The sequence below is a fragment of the Vulpes lagopus genome, chromosome 4 (genome assembly GCF_018345385.1).
Source record: "Vulpes lagopus strain Blue_001 chromosome 4, ASM1834538v1, whole genome shotgun sequence".
Lineage (NCBI taxonomy): Eukaryota > Metazoa > Chordata > Mammalia > Carnivora > Canidae > Vulpes > Vulpes lagopus.
This window is the reverse complement of record NC_054827.1, coordinates 14,460,455-14,484,721: the sequence shown is the minus strand read 5'-3', so window position 1 is coordinate 14,484,721 and position 24,267 is coordinate 14,460,455. Positions and strand designations below refer to the sequence as shown.

At 37.2% G+C, this 24,267-nt stretch overlaps 1 protein-coding gene and 1 long non-coding RNA gene across 45 annotated transcripts in view; one reads left to right on the top strand and one right to left on the bottom strand.

Moving 5' to 3' along the window:
• SORBS2 (sorbin and SH3 domain containing 2) overlaps positions 1 to 24,267 on the top strand; it is a 215,651-nt gene that overhangs the window by 155,937 nt on the left and 35,447 nt on the right. For 30 of the 43 annotated variants that reach the window (XM_041751708.1, XM_041751706.1, XM_041751704.1 and 27 more), the window contains 6 exons: positions 2,156 to 2,270; positions 8,953 to 9,111; positions 9,823 to 9,906; positions 11,797 to 11,853; positions 16,513 to 16,562; positions 19,165 to 19,352. In XM_041751708.1, coding sequence (XP_041607642.1) covers positions 2,156 to 2,270; positions 8,953 to 9,111; positions 9,823 to 9,906; positions 11,797 to 11,853; positions 16,513 to 16,562; positions 19,165 to 19,352 — 653 coding nt within the window. The remainder of the gene's footprint in view (positions 1 to 2,155; positions 2,271 to 8,952; positions 9,112 to 9,822; positions 9,907 to 11,796; positions 11,854 to 16,512; positions 16,563 to 19,164; positions 19,353 to 24,267) is intronic. The other 13 variants (XM_041751719.1, XM_041751718.1, XM_041751735.1 and 10 more) reach the window with 4 other exon arrangements.
• Positions 22,007 to 24,267, bottom strand: part of LOC121489143 — a 56,253-nt gene continuing 53,992 nt past the window's right edge. For both annotated transcript variants that reach the window (XR_005987282.1, XR_005987283.1), the window contains exon 4: positions 22,007 to 22,138. This is a non-coding gene — a long non-coding RNA (uncharacterized LOC121489143). The remainder of the gene's footprint in view (positions 22,139 to 24,267) is intronic.

Genomic DNA, 24,267 nt, shown 5'->3' with positions numbered 1-24,267 from the left:
TAAGACATTTTCCCCCAAACTGGCCTATATTTAGTTTCAGATGACAGTAAGACCATATGGCACTTAGTAGAAGACTCAGTGCTTATGTTACCAAGATAGTACATGTACTACTTTAATCAACACATGTGCCATGTTGACTTCCTCTATTGGGATTGTGGCAAACACAATCCTGGTTCATAATATTATAATCACCAAGGCTTGAAGTAACATGAGCACAGTCTTTTGATCAACAAATGCATATAGGAAGAAAATAAACAGAAGTAATTGACACATACTTCCTCTGACGTAGCATGTCAGAGACTCTGCATTTAATTTTTGTTTTCCTCAGGTTTGGAATATTAGGTCTATTAGTGATTTACAGTTTCCCCTCTGGTACACAAAAACCTCTTTTTTTGAAAGCCGGCGAGGTTATTCATAAATAATAAATAAGGCATTAGTTGTGTCTGTGACTCATTTCTACCAACTTCTCAAGATGATACTAGTTTTCATTTCCCCACTGAAATTTTTATAGAAGCTATTCACATGAAGATAAAAATTTATAAACACACTTTATTACTGTGCAATTTTTTATTAGGATTATGACTAATAATCCTACTTATAGGTAACCTTTATTGAGGGCTCACTAGGAGCCAAGCACTATGCTAAGTACTTTCCTTGTATTATATCACTTAATTCTGAGAATGATCCAATGAGATATGTTCTATTTTAAACCTATTTTAGAGGAAAAAAAAAAAAAAAACACTGTGATTTAGAAAATAAAAGTAAATTGCTCCACTCATAAGCTCGTATGTCCAAGCCGATTCAAACTCAACTCTGACTAAAGGCATGGTTCATGCAATACTAGCAATTAATAACAATATAAGAATTATTCATTGTTAATACTAATTACTAAGCATCCAACTATCATATTAATCCCATAAATATTACATTGTACCATTAAGAGTAACTGAGGGTTGTAGAAGGTACAAGACATCATGAAACAGACACACATCACATGTGAAGAGATCCTCACTTTAATCTCCTCCTGATAGACTATATGTTTGTAAGTGTGATGCCTTAAATTTGAGAAATAATTGGACACAAAATGGTATCTTTGCTATTAAAAGAGATCCAAAATTAACTCAAATTTAAATGTATTGTTCGTCCTATGTTTAGTAGAAATAAATTTCTCATTAAGAAATATAAACTCTTAAAAATTCCTAGATGGCTTTCATATACATTGTCTCATGTGATGCTCAGAACCTCTCTGTTGAATATCATTTACCAGTTACTGGTAAGCCAGGACCTGCCCCTAATTCTCCTGTCTCTTAGACCATTTCTATTTCTTTCTATTTCCAATGTGCTACAGAGTCAGAATTTAACCCCATTCCATGGGTCAGAATTGCTCCCATCTATAGTCAGAAAATCCTCCTTTGAGAAAAATGTTTGTCCCACAGGAGGCCTTCTTGCGCCCTGGCTACCCAGAAAAGCTTTATTTTTCAACTTCCCTCATTGACCACCTTCTGAAGGCTATCAGTTCAGGAAAAAGAGCTGCTTCCAAGGTCTCCTATGCAAGATGGCTGTCTGACTCTGGTTTTTCAAGGCTAATACCAAAGAAGGGTCTCCCCAGCCACACAGCTTGCATCTATGGATGGCAGCCCAAGTGACACTTTTGTACTTTCCCCAAACTGTGACGCCATTTGCAGGATAAATAATATCAAGCATGGCGTGTGCATTACTCCTTGTCACTTTGGATCAAGGATGCCAGGTCACAGAGTGGTGAGATAAACTCACATAACTCAATGGAGCATAACTGCCACTTACTCTAAACACAAATATACACAGCTGTTGTTTGTATACCATCCCAAGGGTTTACAAGCAGAGCCCTGGCTGCGTGTGTATCTACAAACCCCTTGTGTGAGTTACTGAGCCAGCAGGATATTGTATGAAAGAAATTAGAGGAAAATATAATATGAAATAAAAGAAATGGCTTTCTTTAAATCATTTACACAAAACAACATATAAATGTATTTTTTGCAGATTAACTTTTTATCCTGAGATTTTTTTTTAAAAAATCTATACTGAAATTAACTCTGTAAGCAGAGAGCAAGTGGTTTTATAGAACTGCTTTAAGCATATAGAATTATTTTATACATAACTTATTGTTTATTTCTAGGCATGACTGGGATCCTCCAGATAGAAAAGTGGACACAAGAAAGTTTCGTTCTGAGCCAAGGAGTATTTTTGAGTATGAACCTGGGAAGTCATCGATTCTGCAGCATGAAAGACCAGTAAGCACTTGTGATTAAACCAAATGCCAGTTCTCTAGGTTTCTGGGTTCCCAAGTAGACCTGAATTTTTTATGTTTAGCAATTTTTGTCACAAAGGTAATTTATGTATTTGGCAGTATTTAGAAATCCAGTTTATTTGGTATCATGATTTGTGCATCTTATCTGAGAATTAAAGATATCCTCTCTAATATATTGTCCCTACCAACAAAATAGGGAACCCTATTTGCATGTAACTATAGCTGTGCCTAATCATGACTCTGAGCTTAATTTTTTTAAAAAAAATTCATAAATGCAATCCTTAATTGCTAGTCTACATGGCTAATGAGAAAAATCATTCACGAGTCTCTTCTGATACAAATGGGCCTACACAGTCCCATCCCTTTGTTTCCATATCGGTTGCTTAATATTTCTTTGGATTAAGGGGAAATCTCCCAAATGCCTTTCTTTAAAAAAAAAAAAAGTCATTTTAATTGATTCTTATTAAATCTCTCTCAGGTTACCAAGCCTCAAGCTTCCTGATTGTCAAATCTAATGGATCAAGATTATATTTAACTTTACATGATTTCTCTATAGTTATTTAGTATATGCAAACAAAACGATACATAAACCTGAAAAAATAACCACTTGCCTCTTCAAAGTGCCATTAAACAAATAGGTTATTCTTTGGCCCTCTTGGTGTTTATCTTCCCAATCCTCCTTTCCGAGTCCTCTGCTTCCCCTCCTAGATCAGTGCCCTCAAGATCTCCTTGAAACTAGAATTCCTTTGCCTTTCTATCCAAACCTGCTTCTAGAGATCCATTTATAATTTACTCTCCTCATTCTCTTAAAAGAATTTGGGTGGTGTCAGTGAACAGGAAAAAGATTTCCTTTGTTCACTCCTTTAAGACCATCCAAGAAAGCATATTATATATAATGCAAGGCCAGCCCTGAAATTTGATTGGAAACCTTTGGCTTTCCACACGCAACATGAGTGCCCTGATTTCATTTGTGAAACCCTGTATTTATGGTTATGTTCTTGAGAAACATGTTGAAAAACCTTATAATCACATAATTCATACATAATATTTATGTAAGCCTTCTGTGCCTTTCTTCAAATAACTCGTATCCTTTAGAGCAACACAACTTTACCAGAAAAACTGAAAGGGAAAAAAAAAAAAAGGAATGCCATCAGTTTGCAGTTTTAGTGCAGACTTAGAACCCATTCACTAGCTCCTATGATTGAATAGCATGATACTTTGAAATTTCTGGGATGAGAATTGAGTGAACCACGATGTGACCATTGCCTTAAATTAAAAATAATGAGCCTCAGATTGAAATGTAAATAACAAAATGATCATTGATGATCTTTCTAACAATTTGTAAGAGTGTTGTGATTGTACTGGAATGCTTTAGTAGCTGTGGTCTCGGGGGGCAGGATTGAGTCGAGAAGCTTCCTCACCAGGATATTTCTATTATTTACTCATTCAACAACATTTATTGAGCACCAACTATGTGCCAGACATTGTATTAAGTGCTAGGGACACAGTACTGAACAGGACACAGTCTCTACCATGAGGAACTTTGAGCCTTTCATTTGATGAGTATGCAGAGCTAGACTTGTATTCTAAGAATAATAGAAAGTCTGGGAACATTTGCACTGCTGGAGATTTGGGTATGGAGGGGGCTCTGCAGCCACAGGAAAAAAGAAGCGGTGGGAACCAAGAAACTTGGAAGGAAATGAGAATGGACATCTTATGGGGAAATAGGACCAACATTCTTATTCTTCCTAAGCAACTTTGCTGGGAGACCAGCCTTATGCAAAAAGATTTGGGCTAGTCACCTGTATCAGTTTGGCCAAGCTTCTTTATTCGAGGATCAGGCTATTATCTTTCTTTCTTGCCATCATTCCTGAACTCATTCTCGTTGCCTTTCCTAAATCAGAAAAAAAGACAAAAGGCGACATGTACAGTGATATCACAGGGACCGGCTGTCTACCGATGCGGTTTACACACGGGCCTGCAGTGTCTGTAACCCACAAGATGTAGAGCATGAGAGCAGATTGGCCACCTGATAGTGATACAACAGCAAACGAACAAAACCAGGATTTCAATGGAATGCGCTCTCCTGTCTTTTTACTGCCAGATAGTTTGTGAGCATCCCTTTGCTCTTTTCCTATTGAATTTTTGTAAATTATACAAAACCTCTTGGTAATTTTCTGCTGCTCTTTTGAACTCCTAGATGACCCCATAGCCTTCCCAAGTGTCATCCTGGATTCCCCTTTTTCCCAAAGATCTCGAAGTCCTGCCTCTGGTAGAAATGCTGCTGTTACTCCTGTCTTCTAGTCCACAATATGTCCATTGTCCAGATTACAGTGACAGCCACCCATTTATTCCCCCTGATTCTGCAAACCAGTCTCCACACCTCCACACCTCTACACTCCACTAGGGCAATCTTTATGAAACTTTATAAGACTTTCTGCTTGAAATTTTCTGCTGATTCTCAAGTATCCTTGGAGCAAAATTCAAACCTCTTCATGCAATTTCCAAAAGACCTTGTGACCTGGCCCCCACCGACCTCATGTCTCTTCCTGCCCTTCCTGCCAACTCACTCTATTCCAGCTTTACAGATAACCTTCAATTCCTGCCTTCCTGGACTTTGCACAAGCTATTCCTCTGCCAGGAAAGCTCTCTCCATCCCATCTCATCCGTGGCCTTATCTCTTCTTCCAGGGTGTCATCACTGACCTCCCTGGGTGTGAAGCTCCCCTACTGTGTGCCTAGAGCACACTGCTGCATTTCCTCCTCACACACTGAATTCTAACAGCCTGTTCACCTGTCCATGTCCCTCACTAGCTTTCCCTTACCTTGAAGGCAGGAACCATATCTATGGCACCCATTGTATCCCCAACACCTTGCACAATGCCTGGCACATGGTAGGTGTTCAGTGAATAGTCATTGATCTAATAAGTGAATGAATGAATGAATGAATGAATATAGACTTTACTCCTACAGTTGGTGGATGAAATTGGGGAGACTGAATCCCTGCTCTGTGGCTTATCTGTGAAGTCTATACGCTCCTACTGACAAAAGGCACAGTGGTGTCCATCAAAGCACACACAATGGATTTGACATGTTGCTATCAGTGACTGTGGTTCACTAATTCTCTGGTTCCCCGGAGTATAAGGTGGGCAGAGGAGGCAGATTGCTCGAATAAAAATTCTTCCCCAGACTCTGGCCAAGGGATCCCCTTCGTCCTTAGGAATCAGTGGACCAAGCATTCATGTTTTTAGCAGGAAACTAAAGGTCAATGCAATTTTTTAAGTGCATAGATACTCGTTTGCCTATAAATTTGAAAACATTTGATTAAAGGGATCTAATGTTTGATCTGCAAAAGTCCTTTGCAAGTACCAGGAATTATCTTTAACTGACTTGAACCGCAGTGTATTCCGTGAGGCAATCATATAAACTCTCTGCTGAGATTTTATTAATAAAAACTTTACATCCCTTCTGGATTGGATATATTTATAGGTGAGCCAAAATTAAATTAAATTACATTACATTAAATTAAGCACTTATTCAGGATTTCTTTACACATAATAAAATGAAAACAATATGAAGACATTACCTTTCTCTACAATAACTAAGCTGGCACATAATGATAAAAGCAGAAAGAAATAATCATCGAAAGCACTGTGCAGAGTCGAAATGCAATTTAAATCGCAGTGAACTTACACTTCCTTATCAATGAAGATTGTTAAAACTTACAGTAAGAATTTGGGGAGTTTCATCTGATGGTTTGAACCATAAAGAATGACCCCAGCTGACAATTCGTGTATCATTTATTGTGGAACCACAATAAATATAAAACATAGTAGTAAATGCCGTTAAAGCTTTAAAATCTAATGAGCATAAATTTTAAGGACCTAGGTTATGTTGGCACTTCTTTTTTGGGGGAACAACATATAGAAATCATATGCCTGCAATGAGAATACTGAGAATAGTAGAATTTCTATAACCTCAAAAGCAACTAAATGCTTTGAAATTGTAGGAAACAAAAGCTTTAGAAATGGTTCACCCTTGCTTGCCTTTGAATAAGAATCCTGTCTGATTTATAGTCTTAGGTTTTCTGAAGTACTTCCTCTTGCACTGATACGCATTTGTTTTAAGCACAGATTTGCCGGGTTTTTCAAAACGAGAAGAGAACAAGAAGGATTAGAAAAATGTGCAACTGTATATCTGCTTTTTTGTTGTTTTTATGAGCAATTCGAGTAAAATATAATCATACTTCCTAAGTGAGTTTCTTCTGAGTGCTCATACTGGTGTCAACTCAAAGGAACTTTCAAGTTATGCATGGAAAGAGTTGATTTAGTGAGATTATGAGTGTGTGTATATGTCTGTTGCTGACTTTCTGTATATGTATCACTGACTTTTGTGAGGCTTCTATGTACCTTAGCAGTGAATCTAGATTGCTACATAGTACTGTTGCATAACTAAAGGGATTCAATAGGTCAAGCAAGTTGAAAAGAAAATTCTAGTTCTGCCACTTGCATTTCTTTACAGACGATACTCAAATTAGTATAAAAGTACTAATTGAGATTTTGATATTCCCAAAATACTATTTTCATTAAGTTCCGAAGTTATAGATAATTATCAATGATCATTGTCTAGGGCATTCTCTCTGCTAATGTCTATTGCCATGGATTCTAGATAGTTGCCCACTGAGACTGTGAATTAAATTTTTAATCTACAAAATCATAATTCATGAAAAACTGTCATTCTAAGTTTTGGTGCAGGATGGCAGATATTCCCCCTCTTTCCATATTCTATCATAGAAGTATGTATCTATAACTCAGGATTTCATAATATCTGTTTGTTATATATTTTCTTACAGTAGAAGTCAAAGTGAAGTTGTAACCACTGGTAAATATATTTATTTGTTTAGTAAATTTGCTGCCCTCTGCTGTTCAAAATATTTTTTAAACAAATTTTGTTTCCTCTAACTTTCTATCTCCCTTTAGCAAAACAAAATACTACATATGAAAGCAGATTTATAAAATAAAGAATTATAAAATCAAGATTATAAAATCAAGATATAAAATTCTAATATTATTAGACGCATTATATTACAAACAATGAGATTTAAAAGTACCAAATCTTAGTTTTCTTGTGGAAGAAGTACTAGGCCTCTATAGAAAGAACAAAAACTACTAGAACATTCTCTCTAATGTCAATTACTCTAAAAATCAGCTCCAGTAGAACTATTCCATGAAATATTCATATGCTGCAGCCATTATCTAAATGATAATTGGAGAAAATAATATTTTGGTAGTATCAAAATCTCAATTAGTACTTTTGTACTATTGAATCAGTTATAAATTGAGTCAAGTGTTCCGCAATATCTCCCATAGTAATTAGAGGATATTCTCCACAACATTGTAATAGTGAAACAAAATAATATTTTAAAAGAAGGAAAAGAACAATTGCAATACCAGAGCACCATTGTGGGTTTTTTTGTATCTGTGTACATGTTTTCTTCCTGTCTCATCCAGACACAGGCTTTGTGATACTATTGTAAATACTGTACAAGCACATGATCATATTCAACTTTTATCGCTTACCATTCTACCATAAACATTCCCCAGAGTTACTACACGGTCTTTATCATTATGATCACATATTTTGGATAACTTGGGCCCTTTCACTATTTTGTTATGATGCCTCAAATTTTCCTATCAATGTTTGTAGCTACCATCATGATCTCCTATTATAAAATGTTGAAATAAAAAGAGCACATCTCTAAAAAAAATATTTTGGATATAATTGATTATTGCATCCAGACTGTATACGATTAACAAAAGATTGGGAATTCAAAAAGCCAATAAAACACTTGGACAAGCTAATGGCAAAATAATGGCTTTTGTTAGAATATGGGCTATCTCAAAACACTCAATATTACAAAGAATATGTCCTCTCTTGGCCAGGGTGGGTGACTTTTAGGGAACTAGGGTGTACCTTTTTTTCTGACTTAAAATGTAACTGTCCAACTGTACCATGTTTAATTAATGTTATGTAACAATTGTCAAAGAAGTAATAACCCAGATGTAGTACTTTAGGCATCTCCATTTAATATTAAATCAATAACCTGAATCAGTCTGATCAGACATGTGTTATATAAAGGCATAAAGGATATTGTTGGATAAAGTAAATGCTCCATATCTGGGTTTTCTATTACTAAAGCAATTGTATATATTTTCTCAAACTCTTTATATTAACACTTCTAGTGTTTCTATCTTAAATATAATATTCAGAAACCATCAGAGGGGAGCAAGTCAACTATAAAAATTGGCTTTTTCTCTGAATTAGAGTGTCAACCAAAGCAGAGTGGGATCCTCTTGCTCACCCTCTCCCCACCCTTAGCTAGCTGCAGTAATGGGAAAACCCAACCCCTTCACTACTCCAGCTCAAGGTAGATAGGTAGGTGATTCTTGGGGTGGTAGCTCACAAAATGTGCTCATTCTTCACTTTCCGGGAGGCTCCTTGTCTTCACATCTTTTCAGTGGTCCAGACCATTCCTAAATTATCTGGGTCTCCCCAGGGACACCTTACTTTTCTGAAACATCTCCTCCTGCTAACTGGTGTCCTCTTGGTTCCATCAAGAACCTCCATCTAATGAATCAGTGTTTCCTTCACCCCTCTTTCTTACAGCCCTCTCTCCCAACAACTCCAACACCTGTTTCAAGGGAACCTGGCCGGAAGCCTCTTTCTGTTTCACCATACGGAGAAGTAACTGGTAGCCCCTCCCCTCCGCCCAGGACTGGCCTCCCCCTACCGAGCCCGTGCACCCCAGCTCTTTCTCCCATCTGGGTGAGCTCCTTCCTTCATTACCTTATCAAATGCCCTTCGGGAATCTCAGGGAGTTAGCCCTGGGTCTCTAGAGGCTAAGGGGGCAATCGGAGCCTAGTTACTCACCACCACCCCCACCTTGCTGCCCCCACTAGACCCCCTCTTCATGCCAGTCTACCCCCACCAGCCTCCTGGCACCTTTCACTCCTTCTCCCCACCTCTCTTCCCATCTTTCCCTCCCCCTCTCCACCAGGCTCTCCATATATCTGCACCCGAGCCAACTGTCTGCAGAATGTAGCCTTACATGCTGGGATCAATGAGGGCAGGGGCGGCCGAGTGACTCACCCCGATGAGCTACTTGGTGACTAAGTGGAGTCTATTTTAACTTTCATAGGCTGAATCTAGCCTATTTTTGGTGTGCTCTCCTTGCTCCTTCTGGCTGTCACAGTTTTTCGTAGTTTGTGCATCAGGCTAAGGAGAAAAGTCAAAAGAGAAGACAGGTGGACAGAGGAAGTGATTAGGGGCCTAGGTGATGCCAACGAAGCTCATCTCCATCTCCTAATTTTACTCATTTTGCTTTACATCCTTTGTTCTCTCCTGCTGAGATTTGTCGGATGAGAGTCGGTGCATGTTCGCGTGCGAATGCGCGTGTGTGTTGTTCATACCACACAGCGTTTCCCTCACTCAGCTCAGTATGCCTTTTCCTTCCCTTTGCCTTCACATCTGCTCCAGACTGATCGCATAAATCCAGATGACATAGATTTAGAAAATGAGCCCTGGTATAAATTCTTTTCAGAACTGGAGTTTGGACGCCCGGTAAGTGAGGCTAGCCTATTAATTTAAGAAAATTAGGGGAATGTTGTTTGGTTTATAAAACATAACCATTATCAGAAGAGACAGGTTTCATTTACAGAACAAAATAATGTATACTAGATAGACAAACTGGGTACAGCTTAGCCCACATTCACTTCTGTACCAAATGGTTAAACCTGCTCTGACGCTGCCTGTGTATTTTTTCCTTAGCATGCGTCATGCATTAGGATGATTATATCTAAACAAATTTAAAATGCTGAGATAGTTTCTGTCCTAGACTATTCAACTGTTACAGGTTTAAAGAAGATTTATATTTGTTTACAGTCCATTTTGGTCTAGTTCAATCAGAAGCAGTATCGTGACATTTATAATAATAGTTCTATTATTATAGCTTCTGTTTGCTGTTGAACTACCAAGCACTGGAGAGTACTGGGTTCTGAACTCCATCTCAGTGAGTTCTCTGGATGCTACGCCAATAAGAAGTAACCCGAGAGGTTAAGTAGTCTGCACAGGATAGTAAGTGGTAGAGCCAGAAGTTAAACCCAGGCCTATGGAACAAACCAAAAATCTCTGGGCAATTTCCACAATAATATACTGTCAGTACACTCCCACTATAAAATACCTCAATTACCCTTAAGGATATAAGGAAAGAGAAAAAAAAATCTTGTGGACCTTGATTTCTGGTTTTGCTAGTATCCACAAATGCCCCCTTGCCCCAAGGCGGGCCTTACGAGAATTGCTTAGTCTGTTTGGGTTAGAGTCAACACAAATCCTTAATAACAATTTCTTTTTTTTTTTTTTTTTAAAGATTTTACTTATTCATGAAAGACACAGAGGGAGAGGCAGAGACATAGGCAGAGAGAGAAGCAGGCTCCCTACGAGGAGCCGGATGTAAGACTCGATCCCAGGACTCTGGGATCACACCCTGAGCCAAAGGCAGATGCTCAACCTCTGAGCCACCCAGGCATCCCAACAATTTCCTCTATTAACTTAAGTTTTATTGGGGAACTCTATCAACCAATACCTATACATTTGGTATGTGTCAGTTACATATTTTTAATACTCTTAATGGTGTTTCTGAATTTTAAATTCTTAAAGAACATAACATTTCCACTACACAGACTTTTGTCGATGGTCACAGAGTATAATCTATCTTTTACTATATCAGACACTGACTTACATACTCACAAACTGACCATATATTGGATACTGGGTGCTTAGAGTTGTCCCTCTCCTCCATTAAAAAACAAAGGACACTTGGTTAGATTCCTTATTTTATTGAGCTGGATCAAAAGTGACTGTAAGTGAATATAAACCAAAGAATTTTTCCTAGAATTTCTATACCTAGAAGGAAAAGTGTTTTTCTTAATTTATATACACATATTCACATAAATACATTTTATTTTAGAGAAAAAAATCCTCTAGCTTTATTTTATATATATTGTTATTATTAATTACCTGGTTTGTAGGGACTAAGCCAATTTCTGAGCCTAAATTATCAGCATTTTTTCATAATCATTTTCAGCCACATGGAAACTCACCAGCATGCCATCCACCTGCTATTTTAATGTTTCTTTAATGTACCTCGCATTCCTTTGTGGCTAGAGACTATGAGTGTTCATTTTGATCTGATGAAATGAGTTTATAAATATACTAATCAAATCACTAGTAATTTTGCCCAGTGCTTGAGAATATTTACGAACATTCCACTCTTCCTCCTAGGCCACCCCCACCCCCATTTGGCTCCATTCATGCACTCTTTATGTGTGTCTGATGCTATCAGCACTCAATCTCTAACTGTTGTCACCTTTTCCACATGTCCATTCCTTGCTGCCATTGACTCTCCTCCATTCCATCTCTACACTTCTGCTTATGTGGTGCATCTACACCCAGCCTCCTAAAAAGGCTCTGGACTATGTTCAAGATCATTCTTCTGGTGTTTCCAATGAGGTAAAAACAAATTATTCTCTTTTTCAGATTTATCTTTAGGAGCTGTTACTGTGATTCTGAACCATCCGTGTTTTAACGATTCACTGTTGTGTCTAAGCTATTGTGGAAAATCGGTCTTCCTATCATTGTGTTGTATCCAGGATCATTGCTTAGACATTAACTATTCCAAAGTTGTTGTTGACTCTTTCCAAAATGCAGGTGAAGAACCATTCCAGCCATAACCTTCAGTTGAACTACTCAACACAGTCCTGGTATCCAGGAGTGTGACAAAAAAATCAAAAGTAGTACTCTTACTGCATATATCAACCATCTGTTTTGATTAGATTGTGTAAAATACTATACAGAGCCATTTTTTCATCATGCTTGGAGGTGCAGAATGACAGATTCTTAATTACATGTTTATGCCCTGCATATTCTTAAAATTTTTGTAAATCTTTCATTTGCCTAAATACAATTTGTGGATTTTAGCATCAGATAAAATCAAGAATAAGACTGACAAACAACTGGGACACATGTCACAATTTCCCAGTTCCACATCCTTGACAGGCATTACTAATCTTTCTCAATGCTATAATCCAGGAAACCACTATAATAGATTATAACTGGCATGTGAGATGAAGTGCATTTGCCGTCTCTATTTTAGAATGCTCATGACAATCTGCTAGGTAAAAAATTTATGCCAGGCAATGTCAAATTTTATTTGATTTAGTCAGAGAAAGTATGAAAAAGGAAGAAACAATCCAGAGTCGAAGCTTTTTATCCTGCTTTCTGCAAAGAAAAATGAAATTATTTGGAAAGCAGATTTAAGACTTATTGGTTGACTTGAGCAAAAGTGACAATTTTGCTAAACATCAGCTATATAAAAGCCTCTCTGGTAATTCTTAGAAGCAGCTAGAATGGGAGCAAAGTACATAAACTGGTTTTACACCATAGTTTCTCTGTGGTCCTAAGTATATATAAAAATAATAAATATCGTCATCAAAAAGTCTTCACTTGATTAAATATGTGCAACTGGAAAATAAAACTAGTAAGATATCTATGCCTCAGGAAGTACTATTGACACACAGTGATGACCACTGGAATCATGGACACTGTCTCAGCAGGAAATATCCAACTTCCTGAAGCTTCAATTTGCAATTCTAAATTCGGTATCAGAGCTCATATTAACATACAAAAGTAATCAAATATTTAGATATTAGATAAAAGCAAAATAGAATAATCCAGAACATCCTAAGTTACTGAATGCAGTCATTTCTAAAGGCTTATATTTTGTAGACAGATAATCTAATGACAATCAAATACAAGTAATTCTATTCTGTATGTTATGCTACCTTCACATCTGAAGAAAGGGTATCATTTCTACATATGAAGAGCCCAAGAATTTATTTTGGAATGCAATTTGGTCAGATGGTTTCCTGTTATTTTAGTCAGATAGTTTTAGGATGTTTTTAAGGTGGTTGTTTCTTTGAGAATTTACATAAAATTTAGAGATAGAGATCACTGTGTCCAACTCACTCATTTTTAAGTCAAAAAAGTAGAGCCCAACAATTTTTTAAAACTATATCCCAAATCACAAGATAAGATGGTGGCAAGTTAAAAATAAAATAGAGTCTCATAGCCTTTGCTTCCATTCTATTCCCTTTATACCACATGTTAGCATGTCCAAGAGATACATTTAGAATTCAAATCTTTTAGAAACAAGTTATTAATATTATTCCTTATTAACTATTTTTGTGAAATAAGTTCCTGTAATTAATATTACACAATAACTCTTGGGCTAAATAAAGATAGTAGAAACTTTCTATGCGTTCTACATGTTATGGTAGTGGCAAAATAATCACATAAAAAAGCACTTTGCTGATGGTTAAACTGAATTGCCATTATCTCTTTGGAATGAAGAAGGAGTGTTGTATGGTTCTGGAATACTAATTTCACATCATGGCTTTTCAGAATGTAAAAACATATATTTTGATAAGGTACTGGATTCCATCTTCAATATCCTTATGTAAAACATTTCGGGTAAAATCTGTAACTGTTTACACATTACCCTAATATCATTTATCAACTGCCTTGCATATCCCATTAATAGCATACTTTCTAATCCATGAAACTGAGAAACTGGCATTATTGAAGAACAATTAAGGACTTTTAAGCAAAGTTTAATCACATAGCAGAAAGAGTGATTCAGTGTCCATACTTTATTAAAATGAACTTCATCTAGGTATGTTATATGTAAATACTCAGTAGATCATAATAGGTAAAATCAGCTACCCCTTCTCTGCAGATGATTTCCACTTCAGAATGAATATCATTCATACAATTATCATAAAGTTTTCCTCTCTTAGTCATCTATCTAGACCTTTTACTATTTCCTTATAATTTAATAAAGAATTTCCTTTGATTATACGTAAAAATCACAAAACTAATTTCAGTTAATTTTGGATTGTGGAAACCAGCACAAGGAGGAATCATTGTAGTTTCTTTGCCTAAACCTAAAACACAATTAATTTATCAGTGTAGAGCCTTCGCTTCTTACACTATGTTTTATCTCACATTACAATTTTGTCTAGGCTCATTCCAAGCCTGAAATTCAAAATTTCTGGTCACTATAGGATGATCACTCCAAGATGTTCTGCAATTGACACTTTTTAATAATCAACTGTGGTTGTGGTTGGGTTGTTCTGTGAATACTGTGATCCTCAGAAACAGTAACTCTGAGGCTACTTGGTGTTGCTTTTCTGCAAACATGTAGAATTAATATTCTTTTTTTTTTGGGGGGGGGGGTAAGGATTTTTCTTTTTTAAAGAAAGAGAGTGAATGAGTGAGAAAGAGCACAGCAGGGGGGAGAGAAAGGCAGACTTCCCACTAAGCAGGGAGCCTGACTCAGGGCTCCATCTCAGGACTCTGGTATCATGGCCTAAGGCAGACACTTAACCGACTTACCCTCCCAGGTGCCCTAGAAATAATATTTATAAATCAAAATATAATTATCTGGTTTTATTTGTTGACCCATTTGCTTTCCTTTTTATTTAGTATTTATTTTTTCCACCTTTCTAGTATCCAATTCAGAGTTCAGCAAGCAAAGTAATCATGCAAATTTATCAGATTAGTGGACTGAATTTTTTTCTTCTAATATTATATTTATTGAGAACCTAGGAATCTAAATCTTGTCTAGGGATTACAAATATTAGAATATGCTTTTTCAGTCTAAAAGGAAGAAGGATAATCTCTTGCAGAAAGGTGCTTTTGTTTCTTTCTGGGCAATATTCCACTCTTATTCAGTAAGATAGAATTAAATGAAAATATTAATTAACAGAACCAGTTTTAGAGTTACGCATAAGAGGGCTTGTCAGACTGATCTTCGTAAAGAATCTACATAAAGAATACTAACATCTTAATTGGTTAATTAGTGCTAATTTAGAAGTAGAAAATAAAGTCATCGAAATAGTTTTTAAAGTGTGGTTTAATTTCCACTAAGTAGGTTTTTAATACTCTGGTAAAGTATTTCAATGTGATAGGAATTTAAGATAAAATCTGTCAAATCCTGCTTTTTCAGCTGACTTTTAAAAATTTCATATGGAAGGACATTTTTAAACTAGAATTTCAGTTCTTCATCAGACCAAAGTTTTTGACAAATAACTAATCATCTAATATGGCCCAAACCAAGACTATATACATATATAAATAATCTTAGACATATATACTTAATACATTTTCCTGTACCTTCTAGACATCACACCACAGCTACTTTCACTCATCTTTCAGTGTCAAGAGCTCTCTCTTGCCTTAGATATTTCAGCAATATTATTCCAGGCAAGTGTCATGGGAAGTGAAAAACTCATATCTAATATTTTTGCCTAGTATCTGTTTCATTGTACTCTTCAGAATGAAAGAGTATGAAAGTGGTGTGTACAACAGGCATTTGGAATTATATATCAATTTGTATTTTCTATTTTCCTTTATTCCTACAACCATGAACAACTGAGAGTTGATTTTCTCACAAAAATGTTAAAAATCCACTTTTTAAAGAAAAGGTTACATTTTGGTTCATTAATCGTGTATTTTAAACCAACCCTGAACTTAAAATATTTTGAAATATACCAATCTTTACCTGATTTAAGCACCAGGCAATTTAGTTTAATTTCAAACCAAATTCTGTGGTATTATTAAAATGCCATGGCTGTGTTGACAGAGGAAAGATCTCAAGTTCACCCTAAATGTTATATTTTAAAGATAACACCTAGCAACAGACAAAAAATTATAAAAAAGGTTTCTGTTGTATAAGGGCTGAATGATGACCACAAATATTTTTTTAAACATCAAACTATTCCTTTATGCAGAAAATTTCTATTTACAGTCTATTTCCTAAGTGAAGGAGTGGTTAACTTTTCTTTTCTCCCACAGGCAATGTTTGGGCTGTAGATAATTTGAGTTACACAGAGAAATACATTGTGGTATATCAAAAAAGAAAGTAGATAGGAAGAAAATAGAAATCAGGTTACATAATTTCTCTTTGAAAGATATTTTATGATCAAAACAAATGGTATTTTTAATGTCAGTTTTTATAATATTCTTTTTAGGATACCTAATTTAATGTTCATGGACAAATGAAATTTTTTCCTGGTAAAAATTTTCATGGAAATATTTTTCTATTAACAGGCCTCCTTGTATCAATCCTCTTTAGACAGAAGCCTGGAAAGACCCACTAGGTAAGAACGTCATTACATTATACAACCAGAATATTCTATACCAGTGGTTTCTTTTTCAATAGGAATACTACTCAGTGAAGTAATAATAATGAAGGTTATGTTATCACGCATTATTATTTGGAGCACCATACTTTATGAAGTTGTTTTATTTTGTTTTTGTATCATTTTCCATTCTCATATTCAAAAATTTATGAAAATTAAGTGAAATAATTCTGGATTCCTTTGCCAAGAGATTCTTCCCTTCTCTGTCTCCTCTAAAATCAATTTTCTTTTCTTTAAATGGGAATTATAAAATCTAATTTGCAATACTGTTAGATGATACGTATGATAGTATATTTGAAAAATTTATAAATTACTAGAAAATTTCTAAATTATACTCTACATATATTTGTTTATTATACACAAATCAGAAACATTGTTACTGCCAATAAACAAGGGCCTCCTGTGTACCAGACATTCTAGGTACCTAAATATATTTAATCCTTAAGACACCACAATGAGTTAAAGACTATCTTCCCCACTCTATCTCTGCATAAATGAAACTTAGGTCACATCACTTACCAAGTTCACACAGTTCGCAAGGAGCAGAAACAAACTAGAATTGAACCAGAAAAACCTGTAACCTCTAGCCCTAACCCTCAAGGAGTCTGCCGAGGTAACTTCTGTTGGTGGACTTTAAATATCACACTTACTTTTTGCATTGTAGAAATTTGGACACAGTTCAATAGCAATAGGGAATAATACAAACTCTCAGCCATATTGTGCCCTCGACAACAAATGTTGATATAACATTAATCTGCTCTTCTATAGATTTTTATCAACATAAGTCAAAAACTTTGTAAATTGGGTCCTTTGCAAATTGGGTTCATGAGTGCCATCCAATGGCATCAATGTTACTAAGAAAAAAGCTCCAAGTCCTCCTTTTATATCTTTTACATCTATCTATGCTCCTAAAATGTTTGAATTTTAGAGTTCTAATCTGACCTGAAGACTGCTATAAAGACACACAGACCCTCTTATGACATGATTAGGGACAGCAGAAACAGGTCTAGGAGAAGAAGGACATCCTCTTTAGGAGAACACAGACAAATTCTGAGGTCTGGCCCCATCTCTCTATTTGCAATTTGCAATGTGTGTGTTCCATTCACTCGTTTATGAAATAGGGATAAGCATGGACACCTCACACAGGCTTGCTGTGCAGGCTACGCCAGAGAATAATTTCAGCAAAGCAAATCACGTATTGCTGACTCATGGGAGCTGGTGGTGCTCTTAACTGCTGTTGTTGATGTAATTTTATGTGATGATTTGACAGACGGCATAGTGGGTAGTGCGTATCTCCCATTCCCTGGTGTTTGTCTTAAATGACACTGTATTCAGACCCAGAACGTGATAAAAACTACCTGCCATTGTAGATTGTTGATGCCATTTCACACATCTGGGTGAAAGTCCCCTTTAATAGCTTGCTTGCTGGCCAAATTATTAGTCATTCATTATTTAAATAAGAAAAAGAATTCCAGTGTAAGGTTTTCAAGCTCAGAGTAGTAGGAAAAGCCATAGGGAAACCTTGAAGTAAGAGAAATTTGTCTCACCAGAAGTTTTCCTTTTTGGAGTCTTTTCTTCCACTGTGGCATGCCTTCTCTGGATATAGACACATTGTTGGGACTCTTCTTTCTAGAGAAAAGATATGTGACACAAATCACAACACTGAATGGTCAGTCATAACATATCACACTAAAAGGAGAATTTTTACTTGAAAACATGGATTATAAACTTCTATCCAGGGGTGCCTGGGTGGCTCAGTAGGTTAAGCGTCTGCCTTCAACTAAGGTCATGGTGTCGGGGTCCTGGGATCCAGCCCGGAGTCAGAGCCAGACTCCCTGCTCAGGGGGAGTCTGCTTCTTCCTCTCCCTCTGCCCCTCCTCCCAGCTCATGCTTGATCTCTCTCTCTTGCTCTATGTCAGATAAATAAAATCTTTTTAAAAATAAATAAATAAACCTGTACCCACACCAAAACACTGCCCATGGATGTTTATAGCAGCTTTATTTTTTTTTAGCAGCTTTATTTATAGCTGCCAAAACTTGAAGCAACCAGGCTGCCTTTCAGTAGGTGAATTGATAAACAAACTGGTGCATCCATATGATGGAATAGTACTTAGCAATAAAAAGAAACGAGCTATCACACCACCAAAAGACATGGAGATAAGGCAGAAAACAGCCTTAATATAAATGATGGACTTTAATTACATTTAATAATAATGAGTCCAGATGGTTCATCAACTAATAAATGTATCACAGTAATAAAAGATGTCACCATAGGAGAAACTGCACCAGGAAAGGGAGTATATGGGAACTCTATTTTCCAATCAATTTTTCTGTAAACCTAAAACTTCTCTTAAAAAAACGTACTGTCTGTGAATTTTTTTAAAGAGATTATTATAAAGAAATCATGTTTAATATCAAGGGCTGAATTCTTCAAACTATAGTTTGGGGGAATAGAGGGTAAGAGTTGTACCGTGATCACTAGCCCATTCCACCAGTCGTCCTGATTCACAGGTGAACCTCCTCCAACACCAGCCTAACTGAAGCTGATTCCTTCTTATAGTTCTGCGAGCATGGCCAGTGACTTTAGGAAAAGGAGGAAGAGCGAGCCTGCAGTGGGGCCACCCCGGGGCGTGGATCCCAGTGCGAGCAGGACTAGCCCAGGTGGAGCGGACCTCCCAGGACCAAGCACCACCCTGACAAAGTCTTATATCATCAGTTCCTCTCCTTCTTCACCCTCAAGAGCAAAAGGTGAGCAATAATAGATTGACATGTAAGCAGTTTACTAGCTTAATTTTAAACTGAGGGACTCTGGGAGAGCTGGTCCAGGATAACCATCCAGAGACAGCTAGCATTTAAACACAGCATCTTGACTACAACATCATTTCAAAACAATAACCATCTTTTCTCACACAGACTAGGTCAGACTGGTGAGCCACTTGAGGGGCTCCATGGACTCTATCATCTGGTATATTCATGCTTTTTTTCTTCCAAATATATCATTTTTGGGGTTTTCTTGGACAAATTCAAAGTATCTAACTTATTGTCAGGCTTTTAAAAGATCACATTTATAAATGTTTGCATACTGTCAAAAATATTCTAATCTCACTACAACTAGTAAAGTTAATCACGTTTCTAGAATAGGAATTAGAAGTAGTGACAAAGAACACTATTGCCTAAAACACTTTGATTTTTTTTTTAATTACTTTGTTCTAGATAAAAATGTGTCTAACCTACTGAAGTTGTGGTTTAGTCACCAGTTCTATATTTTGGTGAACAATCATATAGATGCTAGAATATCCATGTTCTGCATGGAACATGGTGTTTGATTCAGATCATTCCACTAGGAAGAACTAACTGGTTTCAAGTCATACTTAGGAAATTTAGGTATCACCACGCCATTTTCCCATATGACCTGCCTCTCCTCGTTGGAAATTCAGCAAGTTCTGTTGAGAGAGGGCAGGGTCGTTGAAAGACTGCTTAGAGCATTATTGCCATGCTGACCAGAATATTCCCAAGATGGAGGCTGAGGCTTGAACCAGCATCTGCAGGTACCCAAGGCTATACAGCTTTTGGGGCCCCACAGCCGCCCCCAGTCTCCTGGGGTTGAAAGAGAACACAGAAGGAATTTGAAGTGTGTGAAGTAGCTGAGCTCTAACAGACGTGTCCACAATATAACACAGAGTCAACTACACGTATTAACCTAAGTGCTACAAGGGTTGCCATGTGATAATTAAAGCTAAGCGGTAGCTGGTATGTGTGCAGAAGACAGGCAGGTGGGGATGAGTGGACTCCAGGATAGAAGGGAGGCAGGCCCTAGTCGCCTTCCACAGCCCAGTCAATGGTATATACTACCTAGAAGGTTCAGAAGGAGTGAGCCCCTTTTATGACACCTTTCGTCATATTGACAGAGATACTTTTATCACATTCTACTCATTTATGCAAATGAATACCTTAAGATAATAAGTCATGAAATACCATTGATTTATTATGCTTGGATAGCACCCAAAAACCAAAATGATTCTGATTAATTTAGATGAATGTTTTTATCCTGGGGAGTGTTAAGTCAACTTTATGTCCCAAATATTACATATCTACCTCATGTGCTTATCTACTTTTGAAAAACGTGGGTAAGATTGTAAGGCAGGAACTATCAATACTGGTATTTTCTTTCATTAGGTTTCCTCCTAAGAAGGAAATTTCCCATTTAGATGTACTTTGGCCTTTCATTTATTAGCTCACCTAGCGGAGCAAAAGAAAAGAGTGTTTCCAAACATATTCCAAATTTAGGTCAGTTTTAGCTCTCTATTCTCAAATTACAAAACATTTTAAAAAAACAACCTCCCCAGAAAAAAGCAAGATGGATTTATCTCTGATGCATGTTTTATATTATATCCAGTTATCCTTATGAGAACCTGCCTCGTAAAAGGTTGAAAATGGAGCAATTAAAAAGGTAAATTCATTTAGGTAAAGAGGCTCTTAGTTTTTTTTTTCTCAGAAAAATAGTAGCAGCAGTAGTTCACAGCATCTTGATTTTGCGATTTTGGAAAATACTTTGTCTCACTGCTTTTTCTGACTAATGCCCATGAAAAATTATTTGATACAGTTATGGAAGTGGTATTTAAATGCAAATTTATAAATTACTCTTTACCTCTTTATCATTATAAACCAAATGAGACTCAAATCCTGACCCTGTTAAGTTGATTAATTCTATCTCACTTTTGGCCTTAATTGTTAAACCTTTCAGTTACCACCAGGTCATGCTATTAACTTTCAAGGTACTATTAATAGTGCTTTTGGCATACCACGTTTGCCGAAAGATGTGTGAACACAATAAAAATAGGTCTATTAGCTACGCTAATTACTTCTTATATGTGGTTTTGTTAACTCTAAAATCTGCAAAGCTACCTTCATTGAAAAAGTATTACCTGGCTTTAGAATTAGGCTTCCTTTCTCTAAAGTTGAAGCTGCACGTATAACAATCAGTGTCTAGAACAAACCACGCTAACTGCTTTCTCTTTGCTTTGCTGTCTGATGCTAAATGACATGCTCTCCTCTTTGTGAACCTTTTAACTTCTCCAAATGTCTCTCTTCCACCACGCTGCCCTGGATTAAAAGGTGGGGATGATATATGTCCATCCCTTTATGGTTACTCAGGGCTCAACGGCAACCCCTCCAATGAGTTAGATTACTGTAACACTTACAGACAGCATTTGGATGTCCCTCGTGACTCCCAGAGGGCCATTACTTTCAAGAATGGCTGGCAAATGGCCCGACAAAATGCAGAGATCTGGAGCAGCACTGAAGAAACTGTCTCCCCCAAAATCAAATCCCGTAGTTGCGATGATCTCCTAAATGATGACTGTGATAGCTTCCCTGACCCAAAAACCAAGTCAGAAAGTATGGGTTCTCTGTTATGTGAAGAGGATTCCAAAGAGAGCTGCCCCATAACATGGGCTTCATCCTACATCCAGGAGGGTCGCAGTAATGGCAGATCAAGGCTCCGGCACAGGTCAGCCCATGACGCTCCAGGGTTCCTAAAAATGTACAAGAAAATGCACCGCATTAACCGCAAGGATTTGATGAATTCAGAGGTAATTTGCTCCGTAAAGTCAAGAATAATGCAGTATGAAAAGGAGCAGCAACACAAGGGCCTGCTCCATGGATGGAGCCAGTCTTCCACTGAGGAGGTGCCCAGGGACATGGTCCCGACCCGCATTTCAGAATTTGAAAAGTTGATTCAAAAGTCAAAATCCATGCCCAATTTAGGAGATGAGATGTTGTCTCCCATAACCCTAGAACCTCCACAAAACGGTTTGTGTCCCAAAAGGCGATTCTCCATTGAGTCTTTGCTGGAGGAAGAAAGTCAAAGTAGACACCCTTCTCATGTACAACGAAGCTACAAGCCTAAAACCGTCGTGCCAATTCATATTGAAGTCACCAGTGATGAGCAACCGAGAACTCATATGGAGTTTTCTGATAGTGACCAAGACGGAGTTGTGTCCGACCACAGTGATTACATTCACGTGGAAGGATCATCCTTTTGCAGTGAGAGTGATTTTGATCACTTTTCTTTCACATCCTCTGAAAGTTTTTATGGATCCAGCCACCATCACCACCACCATCACCACCACCATCACCGGCACCTCATCAGCTCCTGCAAAGGCAGATGCCCTGCCTCCTACACTCGATTTACCACAATGCTAAAACATGAAAGAGCCAAACATGAAAACTCTGAAGAGCCCAGGAGACAGGAAATGGACCCTGGCCTTTCTAAACTTGCATTTCTAGTCAGTCCCGTGCCTTTCCGCAGGAAAAAAAATTCGACCCCCAAAAAACAGACTGAGAAGGCAAAATGTAAAGCATCTGTGTTTGAGGCCCTAGACTCTGCCCTTAAAGACATCTGTGACCAAATTAAAGCTGAAAAGAGAAGGGGAAGTTTACCAGACAACAGTATACTGCACCGTCTTATCAGTGAACTGCTGCCAGATATTCCAGAGAGGAACTCATCACTCAAAGCTCTAAAAAGGAGCCCCATGCACCAGCCTTTCCACCCACTGCCTCCAGATGGTGCTATTCATTGCCCATTGTACCAGAACGACTGTGGGAGAATGCCTCACAGTGCCTCTTTCCCAGATGTGGACACCGCCTCCAACTACCACCACCAAGACCATGAGAGTATGCAGAGTCTCCAAGGTGGATGAACTTTTCTTTCTTTTTCCTTGTGGTTCAGACACCCACCATCCAGCTCTTTCACTTTCCATCCCTACATCTCATCATTCCTACACTGTGAGACCACTTGGCATCGTCATGTGTTTTGAAGCAAATGCTTGTTGTGCAAACATGTCTCACTGAATAGTCTCATTTGCCCATGTGATATTCGGACTCAATGTGTGGCTTAAAGTGACCACCAATTCACAAAAATTTGCTCATTCAAAATCAAAAGGGAAAACCATCTTGTAGCTGAATGTTAGGGCTGGCACAACTTATATCAAGAGCACAAATTAAACTCATTTTAACCATTTAAAAGGATTTCGAGACAGAGACCATGATTGAGTATCAGTATCCTTAAGAGACTGACAACTCTTTTTTTGTTGTAAAATGAATCAAAATGAGAAATTTAACAAATAGTTTTTCCCTTGTTTTTATATTAACATTATAAAGTTATATTCACTCAATAAATCATTTGCTTACATTCAATATAAAGATACTGCATTAAAACACTCAGGAAGCAAAACTGAAGTGTATAATGTAGTAATTGGTGGAAAATGAAAAAAGAATAGGATTTGTTTAAATTCATTTAAAGGACACGATGGAATAAAATTTTTGTGAACGTATCTTTAAGCTATATATACAGAAATCTCATCTCCATCACTCAGTGTGTTTCATTTTCTCTGCCTTTCCATTGCTTTATTTATTTATTATCTATTTCCACTGAAAGAATCCTATAGCAACATTTGAATTAGACCATGTAGGTTCAACATTCCCTGAGGCGCTGGACTCAACGTGACTCCCAAGCCCATTTTCATAGATGGTTTATCACCTTGCAGTGGCATCATAGGGCAAATAGGACTTCAAGTGCAGAGGACATTTTTTGAGTTTTTTTTTAAGGATGTGTTGACATTCTCATACAATTCTTTTTAACAATTCTTAAGTACATCTGTTT